Source organism: Amphiura filiformis, chromosome 17 (assembly GCF_039555335.1).
Source record: "Amphiura filiformis chromosome 17, Afil_fr2py, whole genome shotgun sequence".
In the NCBI taxonomy this organism is placed as follows: Eukaryota; Metazoa; Echinodermata; class Ophiuroidea; order Amphilepidida; family Amphiuridae; genus Amphiura; species Amphiura filiformis.
The window spans coordinates 24,868,610-24,886,393 of NC_092644.1; the positions used below are offsets into that span (position 1 = coordinate 24,868,610).

The 17,784-nt window shown below is 36.3% G+C and overlaps 3 protein-coding genes across 3 annotated transcripts; 2 read left to right on the forward strand and 1 right to left on the reverse strand.

The window, feature by feature from the left end:
* The first annotated feature begins 5,698 nt into the window (after positions 1–5,698).
* On the forward strand, positions 5,699–6,196 carry LOC140137090 (uncharacterized). Its single transcript, XM_072158749.1, has one exon. It carries the CDS (start codon positions 5,699–5,701, stop codon positions 6,194–6,196), a length of 498 nt encoding a protein of 165 aa, XP_072014850.1.
* Positions 6,197–6,338: 142 nt separating this feature from the next.
* On the forward strand, positions 6,339–9,616 carry LOC140137091 (uncharacterized). The gene is made up of 2 exons (XM_072158750.1): positions 6,339–7,328; positions 9,539–9,616. The coding sequence occupies exons 1-2, from the start codon at positions 6,339–6,341 to the stop codon at positions 9,614–9,616; spliced, it is 1,068 nt and encodes a 355-aa protein (XP_072014851.1).
* Positions 9,462–14,392, reverse strand: LOC140138356 (transmembrane protein 26-like). Its single transcript, XM_072160260.1, has 3 exons — positions 14,106–14,392; positions 13,370–13,562; positions 9,462–11,018 (listed from the first exon to the last, which is right to left on the reverse strand). Exons 1-3 carry the CDS (start codon positions 14,321–14,323, stop codon positions 10,113–10,115), a joined length of 1,317 nt encoding a protein of 438 aa, XP_072016361.1. The 5' UTR covers positions 14,324–14,392; the 3' UTR covers positions 9,462–10,112.
* Positions 14,393–17,784: the final 3,392 nt, after the last annotated feature.

A 17,784-nucleotide genomic window follows, 5' to 3' on the forward strand; every position in this document is an offset into this window, starting at 1 on the left:
CAAAAAAGTCGGATTCAACATTGATCGGGGGGAGTGGGGGCTTATTTACATTACCCTATCAAACCGTCCCAACACTTATGGCCAGCATTGTCTCTAAGGTACAAAAAATCAAATTTTAAAATGTGTGTTTTGGCCCATATCTCCTCAACCATAGCTTGGATTTTCATCAAATTTTACATGAAAACGGAGAAACTATTTATCTTTTCACTTATATAAAAATATTGCATTTTCCTCACGTGATTTAGGGATACGGTCACATTTTATACGCAATATCATGTATTTTACAGTGCTTTCTGAACATTATTAGCCTATGCGAACTACATATTTTGCTTAAAATGATGTTTTATTTTGAAAAAGTAGTGATTTAATCGCCAGAAATACATGATATTTGTTGACAGGAATTGATTGAAGTCTTTTAAAAGAGTGATTTTGGAAAAAAAAATACTTAAAATTAAAAAAAAGCTAATTTTTTGACAAAAAACAAACAAACTTTAATCATTTTCATCGTTTGCATCAATAACGTATGTGGTATTTGCAACGAGTAAATCGTGTAAATATAATCATAGTCGGCAGGAGTGGGCCTAAATTACATTTTATGACTGAAATTTATTAAAGCGCTTTCAAAGAAACTTGCGTATAAAAATAACATAGCACATAAAAAAGTAATTATCATAATATTACCCATAATTTCTAAATCAGAATTTCATCATCTTCAGAAGATAGCAAACATCATTGACTATTCACCTTCATATCCTATTAGACTAGTCGACTTTCTGCTGAGTAATAGATGTCTTAGGTGCGTTTTTAAAGTTAAAAACGGTCTCTATGTTTTTAAAGTCAATTGGGGTAGGCTGAATCCAACAAACGTGGATACCATAAACAATTATAATGTTTTGACATTATAATTTGAATAAAAACAAAATAACCGCCAAAATTATCAAATTAGTATTTAAAACTCTGATAACTTTGGTAGTCAATTTGTTTGATGCAAATTAGCAGGTCAAAGCATATAAATTATTTTTGGTATCCGTGATTCATGAACTTAGCATACCCAAACTGACTTAAAAGTCATAGATACCACTTTAAACAAAAAAATGCACCTTGATGGCTTATGCCCCTTTCCAAGAAATTTGACTAGTCTATTACAGGCATATATAGGTACACCTTTTGGATCCAATGATGATGATTATGATTATGATGATGATGATGATGATGATGATGATGATTATGATGATGATGATGATGATGGTTATGATGATGATGATGATGATCATCATCATCATCATCATCATCATCATCATCATCATCATCATCATCATCATCATCATCATCAGCTTCAGCATCATCAAGACCTAATAATTATATTTCCTTATTAAACATATTTATAACTCGCGTATACCATTATGCGCAAAGCTGAAACCCTAATGCACGGCATAGGTCATTTAGATAATACAATGCCTCAGTGAACCGTTCAATAATTCGATTCATCATTGACATTTGTACACGGAAGGTGATTTCGGGTCACGGTATGCAGGCTATAATAAAAGAGAATCACTGCCATCTCTTTATTTAGATTACGAGTGCATACCGTGGGTTTCAGACTTTCTTACACTTTTAGAATATATTTTCTTCAGAAAGGCCTTGAATACCGTTCTTCTATAGCCAATAAGACAATTTTCATGTCCTAAAAGTAGCGGGTTAGTTTAAACATTTTTATTAATTTCGCAATAGCTTTTATGCCCCCAAATACTTAATAATGTCACTTGAAACTATTAGCTCAGTTGATAAGGCGTCTGTCTTATGCTCAAAAAGTCTGAGTTCGATTCCTAACGATTAAATTTTTTTTTTTTTTTTGCTTTCTTATTAAAATGACCAATTTCTCACTTTTCTGTTGAAATGAAAATACGTAGGATTCTTATTTTCATAAATAATATCACAAATAAAAGCAGAGTATCAACTGAGCTAACACACAGTACTTTTTGAACCATTATTGTATGTAATCGAAATTAATGCTAACAAGTTGATTTACTCCGTTGCTTCATTTGTAGTAGACTGCGGTAAATTGGGAAAACAGGTGTGCATGGGTTCGATTCCTTTATTTGTTTTTTGATCACGATATGTTGTGATAACTTTTATTTTCTTCTATAGCTGTAATGTAACATTTTAATTGGTGGAAACAATAATTTTCCATTTTAAAACCCAAGTTTTTGACAGTTAAAGTGACGAATAGTGAACTTAGACAGGGCCAAAATATCGCTTTAAGACATTTTAAGTGACCAGTCCCTAAATGTAAAATGTAGCCATCCAAAAAAATTTTGGTAAAGCCAAATGATAAGATCTCTACCTGCTCCAAATTTGGTGTCAATATCATATTTACTTTTTGAGTTATAAGCAAAAAACTGAAATTAGATGATTTTTTTTCAACTTTTCAAATACATGTCTCTAAGGTACAAAAATCAAATTTTAAAATGTGTGTTTTGGCCCATATCTCCTCAACCATAGCTTGGATTTTCATCAAATTTTACATGAAAACGGAGAAACTATTTATCTTTTCACTTATATAAAAAATATTGCATTTTCCTCACGTGATTTAGGGATACGGTCACATTTTATACGCAATATCATGTATTTTACAGTGCTTTCTGAACATTATTAGCCTATGCGAACTACATATTTTGCTTAAAATGATGTTTTTTTTGTGAAAAAGTAGTGATTTAATCGCCAGAAATACATGATATTTGTTGACAGGAATTGATTGAAGTCTTTTAAAAGAGTGATTTTGGAGAAAAAAATACTTAAAATTAAAAAAAGCTAATTTTTGACAAAAACAAACAAACTTTAATCATTTTCATCGTTTGCATCAATAACGTATGTGGTATTTGCAACGAGTAAATCGTGTAAATATAATCATAGTCGGCAGGAGTGGGCCTAAATTACATTTTATGACTGAAATTTATTAAAGCGCTTTCAAAGAAACTTGCGTATAAAAATAACATAGCACATAAAAAAGTAATTATCATAATATTACCCATAATTTCTAAATCAGAATTTCATCATCTTCAGAAGATAGCAAACATCATTGACTATTCACCTTCATATCCTATTAGACTAGTCGACTTTCTGCTGAGTAATAGATGTCTTAGGTGCGTTTTTTAAAGTTAAAAACGGTCTCTATGTTTTTTAAAGTCAATTGGGGTAGGCTGAATCCAACAAACGTGGATACCATAAACAATTATAATGTTTTGACATTATAATTTGAATAAAAACAAAATAACCGCCAAAATTATCAAATTAGTATTTAAAACTCTGATAACTTTGGTAGTCAATTTGTTTGATGCAAATTAGCAGGTCAAAGCATATAAATTATTTTTGGTATCCGTGATTCATGAACTTAGCATACCCAAACTGACTTAAAAGTCATAGATACCACTTTAAACAAAAAAATGCACCTTGATGGCTTATGCCCCTTTCCAAGAAATTTGACTAGTCTATTACAGGCATATATAGGTACACCTTTTGGATCAATGATGATGATTATGATGATGATGATGATGATGATGATGATGATGATGATGATGATGATGATGATGATGATGATGATGATGATGATGATGATGATCATCATCATCATCATCATCATCATCATCATCATCATCATCATCATCATCATCATCATCATCATCATCAGCATCATCAAGACCTAATAATTATATTTCCTTATTAAACATATTTATAACTCGCGTATACCATTATGCGCAAAGCTGAAACCCTAATGCACGGCATAGGTCATTTAGATAATACAATGCCTCAGTGAACCGTTCAATAATTCGATTCATCATTGACATTTGTACACGGAAGGTGATTTCGGGTCACGGTATGCAGGCTATAATAAAGAGAATCACTGCCATCTCTTTATTTAGATTACGAGTGCATACCGTGGGTTTCAGACTTTCTTACACTTTTAGAATATATTTTCTTCAGAAAGGCCTTGAATACCGTTCTTCTATAGCCAATAAGACAATTTTCATGTCCTAAAAGTAGCGGGTTAGTTTAAACATTTTTATTAAACATTTTGGATTTTTTGTTTGACAAAACCAAGTGAATACTCACTACAATATTTCGTCCTACTCGTCGGAGGACTTCATCAGGTATGACTGATATGGTCATCTGATCCACTTTCCCGGCAAACAAGTTTGAGTGATTTCCGGTTTTCCTTAGTCTCTTTTGCAGACTTCAGTAGTGGATCATAGACGTGACTTAAGAGGTATGTGCCCTCCTCTCTGTTTAGGGTCTTGGTGCCCCGTCTCCTTATTTCCATTGCTTCCCGCACTTCTCTAGACCTTTTATCGTGTTCCCGTCCAAGGATCTTAGATTCTTCCCAGTCTATAACATGGTTTGCCCGTGCAACGTGATCTGAAATTGCTGATTTTGTTTGTTCCATTTCGGATGTCTTTCGTTCAGAGCGGGTGTACTTTTTCTCACTCGCCTTTTTGACTTCTGCCTGGTGTTCAGCTAACCTGGTACCTAACATGCGTGAAGTTTCTCCTACATAACTGAGGTCACAATTCTTGCAACCAATTTCATATATGCAGTTACCGGTTTTTGCTTTCTCCCGTTTGTCTTTTGGATGGACTAAAATTTGCTTGAGGGTGCGGTGGGGTTTCATAGCCGTGTCAACTTTATGTTTCTTGAGGACTCTTTGGATACGCTCCGAAAGGCCGCTGACGTACGGGATGACCACCATACCCTTGCTCTTGAGACTAAGGAAAACCGGAAATCACTCAAACTTGTTTGCCGGGAAAGTGGATCAGATGACCATATCAGTCATACCTGATGAAGTCCTCCGACGAGTAGGACGAAATATTGTAGTGAGTATTCACTTGGTTTTGTCAAACAAAAAATCCAAAATGTTTATTTACTGAACAAACCTGATGAATCTATTCAATGAAGTTAGAAATGTATACGGACAACCGACGGTCAAGAAAATACGTGACTTGGAGAATGTAAACAGAAAAATCTCTAGACATAAAAACCATCTGACATTCACGCACCGTGGCAAGGATCTGAATCTAACGCCGGTAAGCCTGAAATTGAAATGCCCTATCCGGACTAATAACGCCAAAAAGATCATCGAAAAGGCGGAAAAAGATCTTATTCGGGAGCGTATTCGCGTGATCAGCAATAAATTAGATACTCTAGACAAAAACACAATGTAATCAACAAAGAACTAGAAACGCTCGTAAACCCGGAAGTAAAATCGCAGGTTGATTTTCATATCAACAACACGCGAGTGACGGAAAATGAAAAGTGCAAAACCCGTCAAACCGCGAAGTTGGAAAGATTGAAAGACAAAAATGTGAGCAAAATATCGCCACTAAAGCGCTACGATAATGTAGACCTTTCTGGAAACCAACTCAAGAAATGGGTGACGAACCTTTCCAAGCAGAAGCTTACCGATCCGGAGGAGAAAATATTACAAAAAGGCTTGAACTTCGCGGTAAGTTGTGATCATGTCCCGAATGAAGATTTCATTGTAGCTACCGAAAAAGCGTGTAGTTTCATCCCCGCGAATGATAGGCCAGCTTTGAGAGCTGAAGTTGTTGGTGTGCTACGAAATGCTAAGCCTCCCCAGTCCAATATATCTAAAGAGGAGAGAGCGGCGATTAATTCATTAAAGAAAAATGATTCCATCCTGATTATGGGTGCCGATAAAGGCAGATCAACTGTTGTACTTGACAAAGTAAATTACGAGGAGAAAGTGCATGAAATGTTGAAAGATGAAAAGACATATGAAACCCTGAAAGCCGACCCTACTCCAAAGTACAAACGCAATCTTATTGCTATCCTCTCGAGACTTCAAAAGGAAAAGAAAATTGATTATGCGCAGTATAGGCTCCTATACCCCACCACGGCCAATACTCCTCGGTTGTATTGTACTACGAAGATTCATAAGCAGGGTAATCCAGTAAGACCCATAGTAGATTACACCGACTCTCTTGGTTACCAAACATCCAAAGCGCTAGCCGACTTACTCAATCCGCTCATCGGAAACACTGAGCACCATGTTAAAAATTCCAAAGACCTGGCAGAAGAGCTCAGTGGAGTTTTCATTGAAGAACATGAAATTTTTAACTCACACGATGTAGTGTCGCTTTTTACAAAATACACCTATCAAAGAAGCCCTCGGCATTGTTAAACAAAGACTGATTGAAGATAAAGATCTAAAGAAGCGCACAAAACTTGAAGTCGACGACATAATTGAGCTGCTTGAATTCATATTAACAACAACCTACTTTGAATTTCGGGGCACCATTTATAGGCAACGCTTTGGTGCCGCGATGGGCAGCCCAGTTAGCCCCATCATAGCCAACTTGTTCATGGAATTCCTAGAGCAGCAGGCCATCGCGACTGCCCCATTAGAGTTTAAGCCACGGTATTGGCGGCGCTATGTCGACGACGTGCTAGAGATAGTAAAAGAAGGACAAGTGCAAAACTTAACCGACCATCTGAACACCATAGATGAAACTGAGAGCATAAAATTTACTTTTGAAGAAGAGAAAAATGGCCAAATCCCATTTTTAGATACACTCATTGTTAGGAAACCAGACGGATCAGTTAAGCTATTAGTGTACCGCAAACCAACGCACACTGATCAGTACCTTAATTTCAAATCAGAACATCCTCTCCACCAAAAAATGGGTGTGATCAGAACGTTATTCGACCGCATGAACTCTGTAGTAACAGAAACGGAAGACAGAACCCAAGAAGAAGAGCGTGTACGTGCAGCCTTAAAAACTTGTGGCTACCCAGATTGGGCGATGGACAGAGTCAAAAACCAAATGCATAATAAAAACAAAGATGCTGACAAATCAAGATCAAAGAAAAGTAAGACCACTGAGGAAAAGAGCAAGGGTATGGTGGTCATCCCGTACGTCAGCGGCCTTTCGGAGCGTATCCAAAGAGTCCTCAAGAAACATAAAGTTGACACGGCTATGAAACCCCACCGCACCCTCAAGCAAATTTTAGTCCATCCAAAAGACAAACGGGAGAAAGCAAAAACCGGTATCTGCATATATGAAATTGGTTGCAAGAATTGTGACCTCAGTTATGTAGGAGAAACTTCACGCATGTTAGGTACCAGGTTAGCTGAACACCAGGCAGAAGTCAAAAAGGCGAGTGAGAAAAAGTACACCCGCTCTGAACGAAAGACATCCGAAATGGAACAAACAAAATCAGCAATTTCAGATCACGTTGCACGGGCAAACCATGTTATAGACTGGGAAGAATCTAAGATCCTTGGACGGGAACACGATAAAGGGTCTAGAGAAGTGCGGGAAGCAATGGAAATAAGGAGACGGGGCACCAAGACCCTAAACAGAGAGGAGGGCACATACCTCTTAAGTCACGTCTATGATCCACTACTGAAGTCTGCAAAAGAGACTAAGGAAAACCGGAAATCACTCAAACTTGTTTGCCGGGAAAGTGGATCAGATGACCATATCAGTCATACCTGATGAAGTCCTCCGACGAGTAGGACGAAATATTGTAGTGAGTATTCACTTGGTTTTGTCAAACAAAAAATCCAAAATGTTTATTTACTGAACAAACCTGATGAATCTATTCAATGAAAAAAAAAAAACATTTTTATTAATTTCGCAATAGCTTTTATGCCCCAAAATACTTAATAATGTTACTTGAAACTATTAGCTCAGTTGATAAGGCGTCTGTCTTATGCTCAAAAAGTCTGAGTTCGATTCCTAACGATTAAATTTTATTTTTTTTTGCTTTCTTATTAAAATTACCAATTTCTCACTTTTCTGTTGAAATGAAAATACGTAGGATTCTTATTTTCATAAATAATATCACAAATAAAAGCAGAGTATCAACTGAGCTAACACACAGTACTTTTTGAACCATTATTGTATGTAATCGAAATTAATGCTAACAAGTTGATTTACTCCGTTGCTTCATTTGTAGTAGACTGCAGTAAATTGGGAAAACAGGTGTGCATGGGTTCGATTCCTTTATTTGTTTTTTGATCACGATATGTTGTGATAACTTTTATTTTCTTCTATAGCTGTAATGTAACATTTTAATTGGTGGAAACAATCATTTTCCATTTTAAAACCCAAGTTTTTGACAGTTAAAGTGACGAATAGTGAACTTAGACAGGGCCAAAATATCGCTTTAAGACATTTTTAGTGACCAGTCCCTAAATGTAAAATGTAGCCATCCAAAAAATTTTTGGTAAAGCTAAATGATAAGATCTCTAACTGCTCCAAATTTGGTGTCAATATCATATTTACTTTTTGAGTTATAAGCAAAAAACTGAAATTAGATGATTTTTTTTCAACTTTTCAAATACAACCATGGCCAAAATGTGTTGGGACACTTATGGAAAACGTACACTATATTATGACCTTATTTCCGTTATTATTAACGTAATAAAGTGGAGGTTTCTTTGGTGTCAAGCCTAAACCCTTTCCTAACACCCCAACCCTCCCCCTTCCCCACCAATCAATGTTGGGTGCCACAAGGCTTGTGTGACCAAAAAAGTCGGATTCAACATTGATCGGGGGGAGTGGGGGGCTTATTTACATTACCCTATCAAACCGTCCCAACACTTATGGCCAGCATTGTAGCTCTAATGCCGCCAATACGTGTCACTACATCGGTTATAGTACGGCATGGGCGTTTGATGTATGTATAACAGTCCCACACGCAATGTACGTACTGTGTTATGAACATAGCGTACGCGTTCGACTATTATTTCTATCGTTATAATTAAACGACCGACGTTCCTGCGTTTTACAAAACATTTTGACAAAACTACAGTACCTAAAGTCTTGATTTTGGCATGTTAGTATGTTAGTTTAATAATGTAAAGTACATTATAATCATGTAAAAAAAACAGAATTTTGAAAAATATTGAGGGCGTCCTCCTCAGTAAATGTTACAATATGCCTTTAAATTGCTTCCCTATAAACTTGTACCTCTTCATTTATCTTTCATATTCTTCTCCTCATTCCTATCTGGAGTTTCCTTCCCTTTCATATGATTTTATTCGTGTTCTTTTCTTTCATTGGCTTTTTCTTCTTTGCTTCCTTTCTCTTCCATTTCTCCTTTTTGCTTAGCCCTGTCGATTTCCCTTTTCTCTCTTTCTTTTCCATTTCTAACTCCATCTTCCACTCCCATGGCTGGTCTTCTTTCCTCCTTGTTCATATGTGTTCCATTGCTTCCCCTTTCTGTCACTCCTTCCCCTTTCATTACTTGAATTTTGCTTCCTCAATCCAGCGAGAATAACGCGGTCCATTGTACTGATGCGGCGGGGGCTTTACGAATCTGTATGAAACGAATAGTCTGTGTGACACGAAATATAATAAAGCATATCATATCATATCAAATTTTATGTATCTTACAACAAAATCCTAACTTGCATGAAAATTACATATTACGTAGTAAAAACAGTATCCCCTTATATAAAACAATACAAAGCTAAATACAATATTTAACGACAAAAAATTCATTTCTTATTTAGGCATCTGGTAAGATATGGAATAAGACTGCTGTAGAATCAGTTGGTTCTGTATCTGGTTTCCTTGAGAACATTAGTTAAATTACAAGCCATCATAGGTGACGGAAGCGGGAAGGGGTACAATCGGTGTTTGGGGCCAAAATAGTTTAAAATTGTATAAATTTATCGCGTTTCGGGCGCTCTGGCCCATAGCAAAATTCACCTTCATTTGGGGGTTAAATAGTCAATTGAACATATTTCATGCGCTTTCGCTTCTTCTATTTGAGCCGTGACCCTATTTATCGTAATTATTTTAAAGGTCACTATTTTTAGGTTTGTCGTTTATTTCATTTATTCACAAAACACACAAAAATATCCTTGGGCCTTCGAATACACATTTTTGGCTCTCATATCGAGAAGTGGCCGTATCGAATTTCATACAACCAAGGATGAAAGTGCATGTAATAAAACCGGACTTTTTCCAATTTCGGATGTGAATTCGATTCAATTTAGGACTCCAGTGGTTATGGAGTACATTTATATTCTTATACATGTACTCTTATTTTTCAGCCGCATCCGTTTATTTATCGTAATTATTTTAAAGGTCACTATCTTTGGTACTATTAGGCTTGTCACTCATTTGATTATCACCACCACGACGCTCATTATCACTAATGTTATTGGGTGTTGAATCATCTTCAGACTTGTCCTCGATAGTAATGCGAGAGAAGTATTCAGGCGTGTTCGTGACATTCTTGGAAGAAATATTTTCAGGCATGTCATTTATTTCAATGTCGTCGCCATTGTCTTCGTTTTGCTCCAAGTCGACAGCCTCACGACCTGTATCTTCATTTGGTGCAACATTGGAATCTGCTTTGTGATCTCTTGATTGACCTGTAGATCTTCGACCTCTTTGAGTGGCGCGAATTCTGGTTACGAGTTTGACATTTCTGTTACCATCCTCGTCAATATTAACACACAAAATCGCCCACAAGCGGTACATTTTGATTATAACAACCAGACAGTTCTTGGCTATGTAAAACAATAAAGCCTGACTGAAAATGTTGAAGTAGAATAAAAATAGCAATCGCATACAAAAGAAAGGGCCATCTTGCATAATTAACACCGTCACGATTTCCCAAACTTCAAACTTTGCAGTACGATCAGTTGATTTATTTGTAAATGCCGTATGCGTGACAGCACTCAGCCGCCAAATTTGTGTTGTCTGGAAATGGAAAGGTAATTGTAGCAAGCTAACAGTCCACAGAACCAACACACCAATGAGGACTGACTCTAAACAAAGTCCTTCGTCATTTCTTAATCCCGTTGCTAGGAAATCCAACATGTCTGCTGCCCTTACAATTTGAAAAAGTACAATATGCGCGAGTTTCTTATGGTCAGTACTTCCTCTAGGCAATACCAAGCGGCCGGCGATAAGAATGAACAAAAGGAATTGCTGAAGTCCTATAGCCCAATTATCGGAGCCCAAGTGCGTCACAAAATCCTGAAAAGAAAAACAAAACGGGAATTTAGTAGTGGTAGTGGTGTGGATGTTTTAATACAAATCTATTCCTCACATCATAAGGAATTCAGAAAAAGTATAGTTTGATAGTCTGGCGTTAAAAAAACCATGTTAAACAAAGACTAATTGACCATATCTCATGTGTATTGTTACCTGTATAACAGAACAACAGACTAGACAACGCTGTGGTCTAATACAACGAACACAGCCGTAGTGTGTCCTCTAAATTACCTTTGATCCCAAATAAGATACCATATATACACTGGGCAACAACAATGCATGTGTGAGCATACCGTCACTGTGCTTTGTTTTTCTTAGCTGATGAAATTTGTTTTAGGTTTTAATTTACATCGGAAGTGGCCCCTCAATGACCTTTGACCCAGAATCTATGTCTGGATAATAGCAATGCATGTGTGAAAGTGGCGTCACTGTCCTACGTTATTTGTGGGAGAAGATGCATTTTGAGTTGAAAAATAGTTTTTGACCCCTATAGCCTTTGACCTCACGAGTTTCATGTGACATTATGTTCATGACCAGTGATGGTTGTGACCAAGTTAGGGCAAAATCGATTGAAAACATGTGAGTCATAGAGCAAATGTAAATGTTGACAGTAGAAAGAAGATTCTAACGTCACGTCTGTGTAAGGAAGAACATGTAAGAAACAAGACACAGCCGTGACTAATGTCATGACTTTATAAAGAAAGAAGAAAGATGATCCTGTACGATTAAAAACACGGCTGTGTACTAAGAAAGAAGACTGAATCTGTACGTTTAAGGACACAACCATGACTAAAGAAAGAAAGAAAAGAAAGAAAGAAAGAAAGAAAGAAAGAAAGAAAGAAAGAAAGAAAGAAAGAAAGAAAGAAAGAAAGAAAGAAAGAAAGAAAGAAAGAAAGAAAGAAAGAAAGAAAGAAAGAAAGAAAGAAAGAAAGAAAGAAAGAATGAAGATCCTGTACGATTAAGGACACCGCCGTGACGTCACGGCTGTGTAAAAAAGAAGATTAAAGAAGAAAGAAGATCCTGTACGATTAAAAAACAAGCCGTGACTTACGATTAAGGACACAGCCGTGACGTCACGGCTGTGTAAAAAAGAAGATTAAAGAAGAAAGAAGATCCTGTACGATTAAAAAACAAGCCGTGACTTATTTCATGACTTTATTTCATGTAAGAAGAAAGAAGAACCTGCACGATTAATGTCACGGCTGTGTATTAGAAAGAAAAAAAGGAAAAAATGAAAACAAAATTTAATTCTGGAAGCAGAAACAAACTGTCCAACTTGACCTAAAAAGCTTTGTCGTCGACCGCACAATAACACCAAACAGTACCACCCTTCCTAGTACCATGGTTACAGGAATTATCTCAACGATAGTCTTATATAATAAAAATTCCCTTTAAAAGGGAAAGCCAGCCTCAATGTAGAAGAGGTCTTGTAATTAGTTTTGGTCAATGTGAAAGGCATTTTTAGGATCACGGCTTACTACATCCATGTTACATGACAGTCCACCAAACCATCAACGGTGAGAAGATGTACACTGAAACTGCAGAAAACATTAACTCCTAATCTCCTGTCAACTCTTTAATTCATTATTGTTCATTATTATTAATTCATTATTGTTCTCTAAATTGTTCTGTTCTGGTTTTATTTGTCTTTTCAGCTTTTTATCCACGATATTTCAATTTCCAATTTTTTAATACCATAACTTACGAACTCAATATCTTCTTAGGAATGTCCGATTTTATTGGGGAAAACGGCGTTGTGGAGCAAAATAGCTCTTTATGTGAAAGCTTCCAAATTTATAAGCTGTATATAAAAAGGTCAGCAGTGTTACAATATCAGACATTAGCATTGCCTATCACACAAAGTTCAATATAGTTTCAACAAATATCTAGGTACAGGATATGTGCTCTGGGCATGTGTTAGATTTCAAGGATACATATCGTATGATTTCTAACAATGGAAAATTATTCAAAACTTAGCTGAAGCCCCTGCACTTCTGAATAATGAATGAATGAATGAATGAATGAATGAATGAATGAGTGAGTGAATGAATGAATGAATGAATGAATGAATGAATGAATAAATGAATGAACGAATAAACGAAAGAATGAATGAATGAAAAATGAAAGAATGAATAAATAATAAGCGAATGAATGAGTGAATGCATTAAAACATTAATCCAATCTTTGAATAAGAACAAATTTATACTGAGAAAATATGGTGATTACGTAACTGATGCATGCTTGAACCATATTTGGTACTTAAAATTACAAAAATGGGTTAGGCAATTATCGTAACTGGGTTACTAAATGATAATCATCATAGACGTCATTACCTGGATGGCTTCTATTACTGTCGTTGTATTACGCCTAAAGAGGTTGTCAAATTCATCGTCTTCGGTGTATTTCGTTGAGCACATGATACCATCAACCCCGGGCCCAATAAAACGGTCCTGTAATATATGGTACTCCAACAGCCAGATATTGGGAACAACACTGGCAAGGTAGATGAGAATGCATGGCCTGAAACTGAAGGTTACACAGATTGACAAGACAAGGTTATATTTTTTGAAATTGAAAAGTTGAATAAAGCCACGAAATCAATGCTGAAAATATTTCCCGATGTTCCCTTTATGCTACCCATATTTTACAGTTGAATGGGCAACTGGCGAATGCCCCGATTCCCCCTTCGCGCTATCCCTATTTGTCAGGGGGGAACTGAGAAAAAGCCCAAAACTGAAATTGAAAAACGCAATAACTGATGAAAGCTCAGGTCTGAGGGGTAAGTGTTCCGATGCTCCCTCCTTGTCGCCCCTATTTGACAGAGGGCACCTGGCGTCAAAGCCCAAGAATGTGGAGCAAATACCCCGATGCACATTTCATGTCGTCCCTATTTGACAAGGAGATGTGCAACATTGGGGATAAGCTCAATAATGAAATAAAATGCGCCGTTGTCCGTCCGTGCAAAATGTTCGTTCTTTATTCTTCATCCGCCATGAACAACATTATGTGAATTAAAGATTAAAGATGCCAAGAAATACTGATAAAACGCTAGTATTATTGAATACTTACGTTTGCCATTCACCATATTTGGTAAACTTCAGTGTCAGCACACATTCCGGTAACAGCAACAATGGAATTAGTAACAGACACCAGTAAATCGACTGATCGTCAACCGACACGAGTTCTTTCTCATAAACTACTCGCCACGTGCATACTAAGGCATGAACGAAGAAGATCAGGCGCACCCCAACGGCTCTGATAAATATTTCTGTCGTAATTATCGCCATAGCTGATAAAATCCAGAATTAATTTAATAACAGGTTTTCAAACACTATTTTAAATCAACGTTAAGCATGTTAAAGTAATGGTATTACGGATAGGATCACCTCAGTAACCTGCTGTCAAACAAATCACAATTATCAATGACGCTCATAATAAAGTGGCGTGTTCAAAAGTTGGCTTTGGGCGTTTTCTGACAAACACATCATAAGGAAATACCAAATATAGTTGAGATTCATTCTTGATCGAAAACTATACGCAAATTCCAATGCCAGTTGAAATGTCAAAAGAACACAAAAGTGCGCAAATTAGAATGTCACTTGAAATGTCAATAGTGCACATTTTGTATTAGAGTTCCGGCTTTTGTGTTATTCCATTCTATAATTTGAAAAAAAAAAAAATCCAAAAAGATTCTTGGAGTTTTGGGAAAAGCACAGTAGAACGACTGGTTAATGAGCCTAGTATTCCTCAAATGATTAATAATATGGATTCATTATTATCACATCGTATTATATCATATCAAACTATATTCATCATACAGAAAAATAAATGCTGAATTGCATGAAAATGACATAGCAAAAACGATAATAGTCCAGGAAGCCATTGCAGCTGCGTATTCAATATAAAGTGGCTGCACACAATATACATCCTGAACTTCTTTAATTCATTGAGCATATGCAGGCGGTGTTTGCCTTTGGATGGCATTTTAAAGTTATTTTCTTAACTTACGGATTGATCGTTCCTACATTTGTAATCGTCAAAGTCTGGGTTACCTGACTGATCTAATTCATCTCTTGAATAGTAGTGTTGCGCTTGGTCTCAGATCTCGACTTCGTTCCTCATCTGATCTCACCCGCCTTTGGGTTCCTCGCTCTTTTAGAAAGGCTGGGGATGCTTCATTTGCCATAGGTGCGCCCAAAATATGGAATGAGCTCCCTACTGAGATCAGAGAGGCGGAGTCGGTGTCTGGGTTCAAGCGCATGCTCAAAACTCATCTTTATCCAGATTAGTATTGCTGCTTGTTTTTGTATATTTTATTCAATTGCTGTAATTGCTTTGTATAATTTGCTTGAATTGATATTGTATATGTTTTCTTGTAAGGCGCTCTGTGCTTTGTGGAGCGCCATATAAATGTTTTATAATAATAATAATAATAATAATAATAATAATAATAATAATAATACACATGGTGACAATATTCAATGTACAAAAAAACAGCAGAACAATATTTTTCACTGATCTGGTTTTTCAAAGAAACTACCTTCCATAATTCAACGATTATCTTTGAAAACAAGTTCCGTTTTGTAACCATAGATACGTCAACAGATAACGCAATTCAATGTTCATAGCAAGGCAAATGTGGTAAATCTGTTGAAAACGACCTATCCTAGCACAATTTTTGACCAAAATGTAAGTTTTAAAAGTCAAAACCTCAAGTGTTCCTTTTCAAATTTTATGTCATTAAATGAACGAGTACACTTACACTACATGTACTAGCTTCATTTCAATGAGCAATTGTTAATTCTCTTTAAATTGCAACGCTTGTGCAAAAAGTTACTATTTTCGCCTGCTTTGTCATACGGTTGTAAATTCAATGAACTATGCTAATGAGCGCTTACAAATTGATATGTAACTGTGATTTTCGAATTCGATAACCTCACCTGGCTCGTTCATGTCGGTACCTATTTTTACACTCGTTTGTGGAGAGGCGGGATGAAGTGCCTTGCCTAAGTACACAACACATTGATACCGCGGGGATTCGAACCCACGACCTCCAGCTACCTCGCGACGTCTATAGAACTCTGCGCCACCGTGCCCCCATCCACTGTGTCACATATTCGTACTTGTATCAGTCTCCAATTTATTCAATTCAAAGATCAAAGGTCACAAACATCAAAACGGTCCGATTTTGAAAAAGAAAAGAGGTGTCAAAATATCAGTTTTGATATAACAATTCCAATAAAGATAGGATTGCATAATCTAGGATGTTTCGTCACCAACAAAATAGTTTTCAAAGAAAAGTTTAAAACTAGTCAACAACACTCACGTTTTTGTCCGAATAATTTCTATCAAAATAGTTGATGTCCATTATTTGCCTCAATAGAAATTCACCTATTTTGCTCTGTTACCTATATACCTAGGTAACGAGATATTTTACCTTTCTTTGAATTTTTATATCAAAACAAACATTTTGATACTCTTTTGTCAAATCGGAGAATTTTTATATTTTTGACCCCCGTAGAACCAAAACAATTGACATTTGACTTTTTTGGAAACAATACCTTTTTTATAGAAATTTGGAATTTGACCCTGAGTAAAAGTTTTGTTTACCTTTTCCGCCAAGTTCTAATCCGGGTCAATTGCTAACGCTTATTGTGCACCCCATGATATCACCCTTCTCTGGTAGTAATGCAGCTCCCCCCCCCTCCCGGTATTAAAAACATTATACACCTCACACTATAAATGCCTAACATTTCTAACATCAGCTTCAAGGCACCACGTCTAATGTCTAATTTGGTCCTATGACACTATCGGTATCCGATTTAGGTACCGGTGACTTTTTCTATCATACACCTGGTGATGCAACGGACTGAAACTTTTATTCATCAATTGTGTCCGATTGAGCGCAAACATATTAGAAACTGTTGCCAATCAATTTTCATGAAATCATGCAGTTGTACAATTATAGACAACTTTTTTATTAGGCGTTTGTAGCATACATTGGGCATCGGCTGTATCGTCAGGTACGATAAAAGATGATAATTAAATTATATTCAAATTAACCGGACAAACCACTTTAGGCGCCGCCTTGAAATTACAAAGAAGGTTTAAGTGCGTGTTACCAATTGGTGCGCTTACACATGACTTTGTTGTCGTCACTTATTGATACTCGCCTGTTGTGTATAGCATTAATATGCTGTCGGGTCAGTTACCAATTTAATGGCGGTACCCTTTTATTCGAAACAATGATACCAATTTTATGAATAGCTGCTCTGGCCTGTCAGTAAATGAAATCGGCATCAAAGGAACAATTTGTTACGTATTCTATTTTTTTTCATCTTTATATACTAGTAACCTCCTTGGGGTGATGTAATAAATTGTATAAATCATAATAATTAACATTTGCATAGTGTTATCGCTTTTCATTTTAATAATGTCCAACATTTTTTCTGATCATTTCATGTTTGCAGAACCACACGGAAGCTGTTCAAATAAAAACAACATAGCAATACACGGTAGGCCTATATGATATCTCTATAGTCAAACTTGTTGTTCATCAACAACAAAAATATAAATACGAAGCTATATGCATGATTTGTGAACACGTGCACTGAACTGATACCATGAATAGATCAAAACAGGATTTTACATTGAACGCCCCCGCGACTGTTTTATATTGGACTTGCATGGACTGTGTCTGACTCTACCTTGTCTGACTCCCAATTCCCAATAGATGTCTCACATACTG

What these genes read in the sequence shown, in the direction of transcription:
- LOC140137091 (XM_072158750.1), top strand. Translation starts at nt 6,339, where the DNA reads ATGGGCAGCCCAGTTAGCCCCATCATAGCCAACTTGTTCATGGAATTC. An exon ending in ACGATAAAGGGTCTAGAGAA is followed by an intron (nt 7,329 to 9,538) that starts GTGCGGGAAGCA and finishes TTTCTTATTTAG; the next exon opens with GCATCTGGTAAGATATGGAA.
- LOC140138356 (XM_072160260.1), bottom strand. Translation starts at nt 14,323, where the DNA reads ATGGCGATAATTACGACAGAAATATTTATCAGAGCCGTTGGGGTGCGC. An exon ending in AAATATGGTGAATGGCAAAC is followed by an intron (nt 13,563 to 14,105) that starts GTAAGTATTCAA and finishes TGTAACCTTCAG; the next exon opens with TTTCAGGCCATGCATTCTCA. An exon ending in CAGTAATAGAAGCCATCCAG is followed by an intron (nt 11,019 to 13,369) that starts GTAATGACGTCT and finishes TTTTCTTTTCAG; the next exon opens with GATTTTGTGACGCACTTGGG.
- LOC140137090 (XM_072158749.1), top strand. Translation starts at nt 5,699, where the DNA reads ATGGGTGCCGATAAAGGCAGATCAACTGTTGTACTTGACAAAGTAAAT.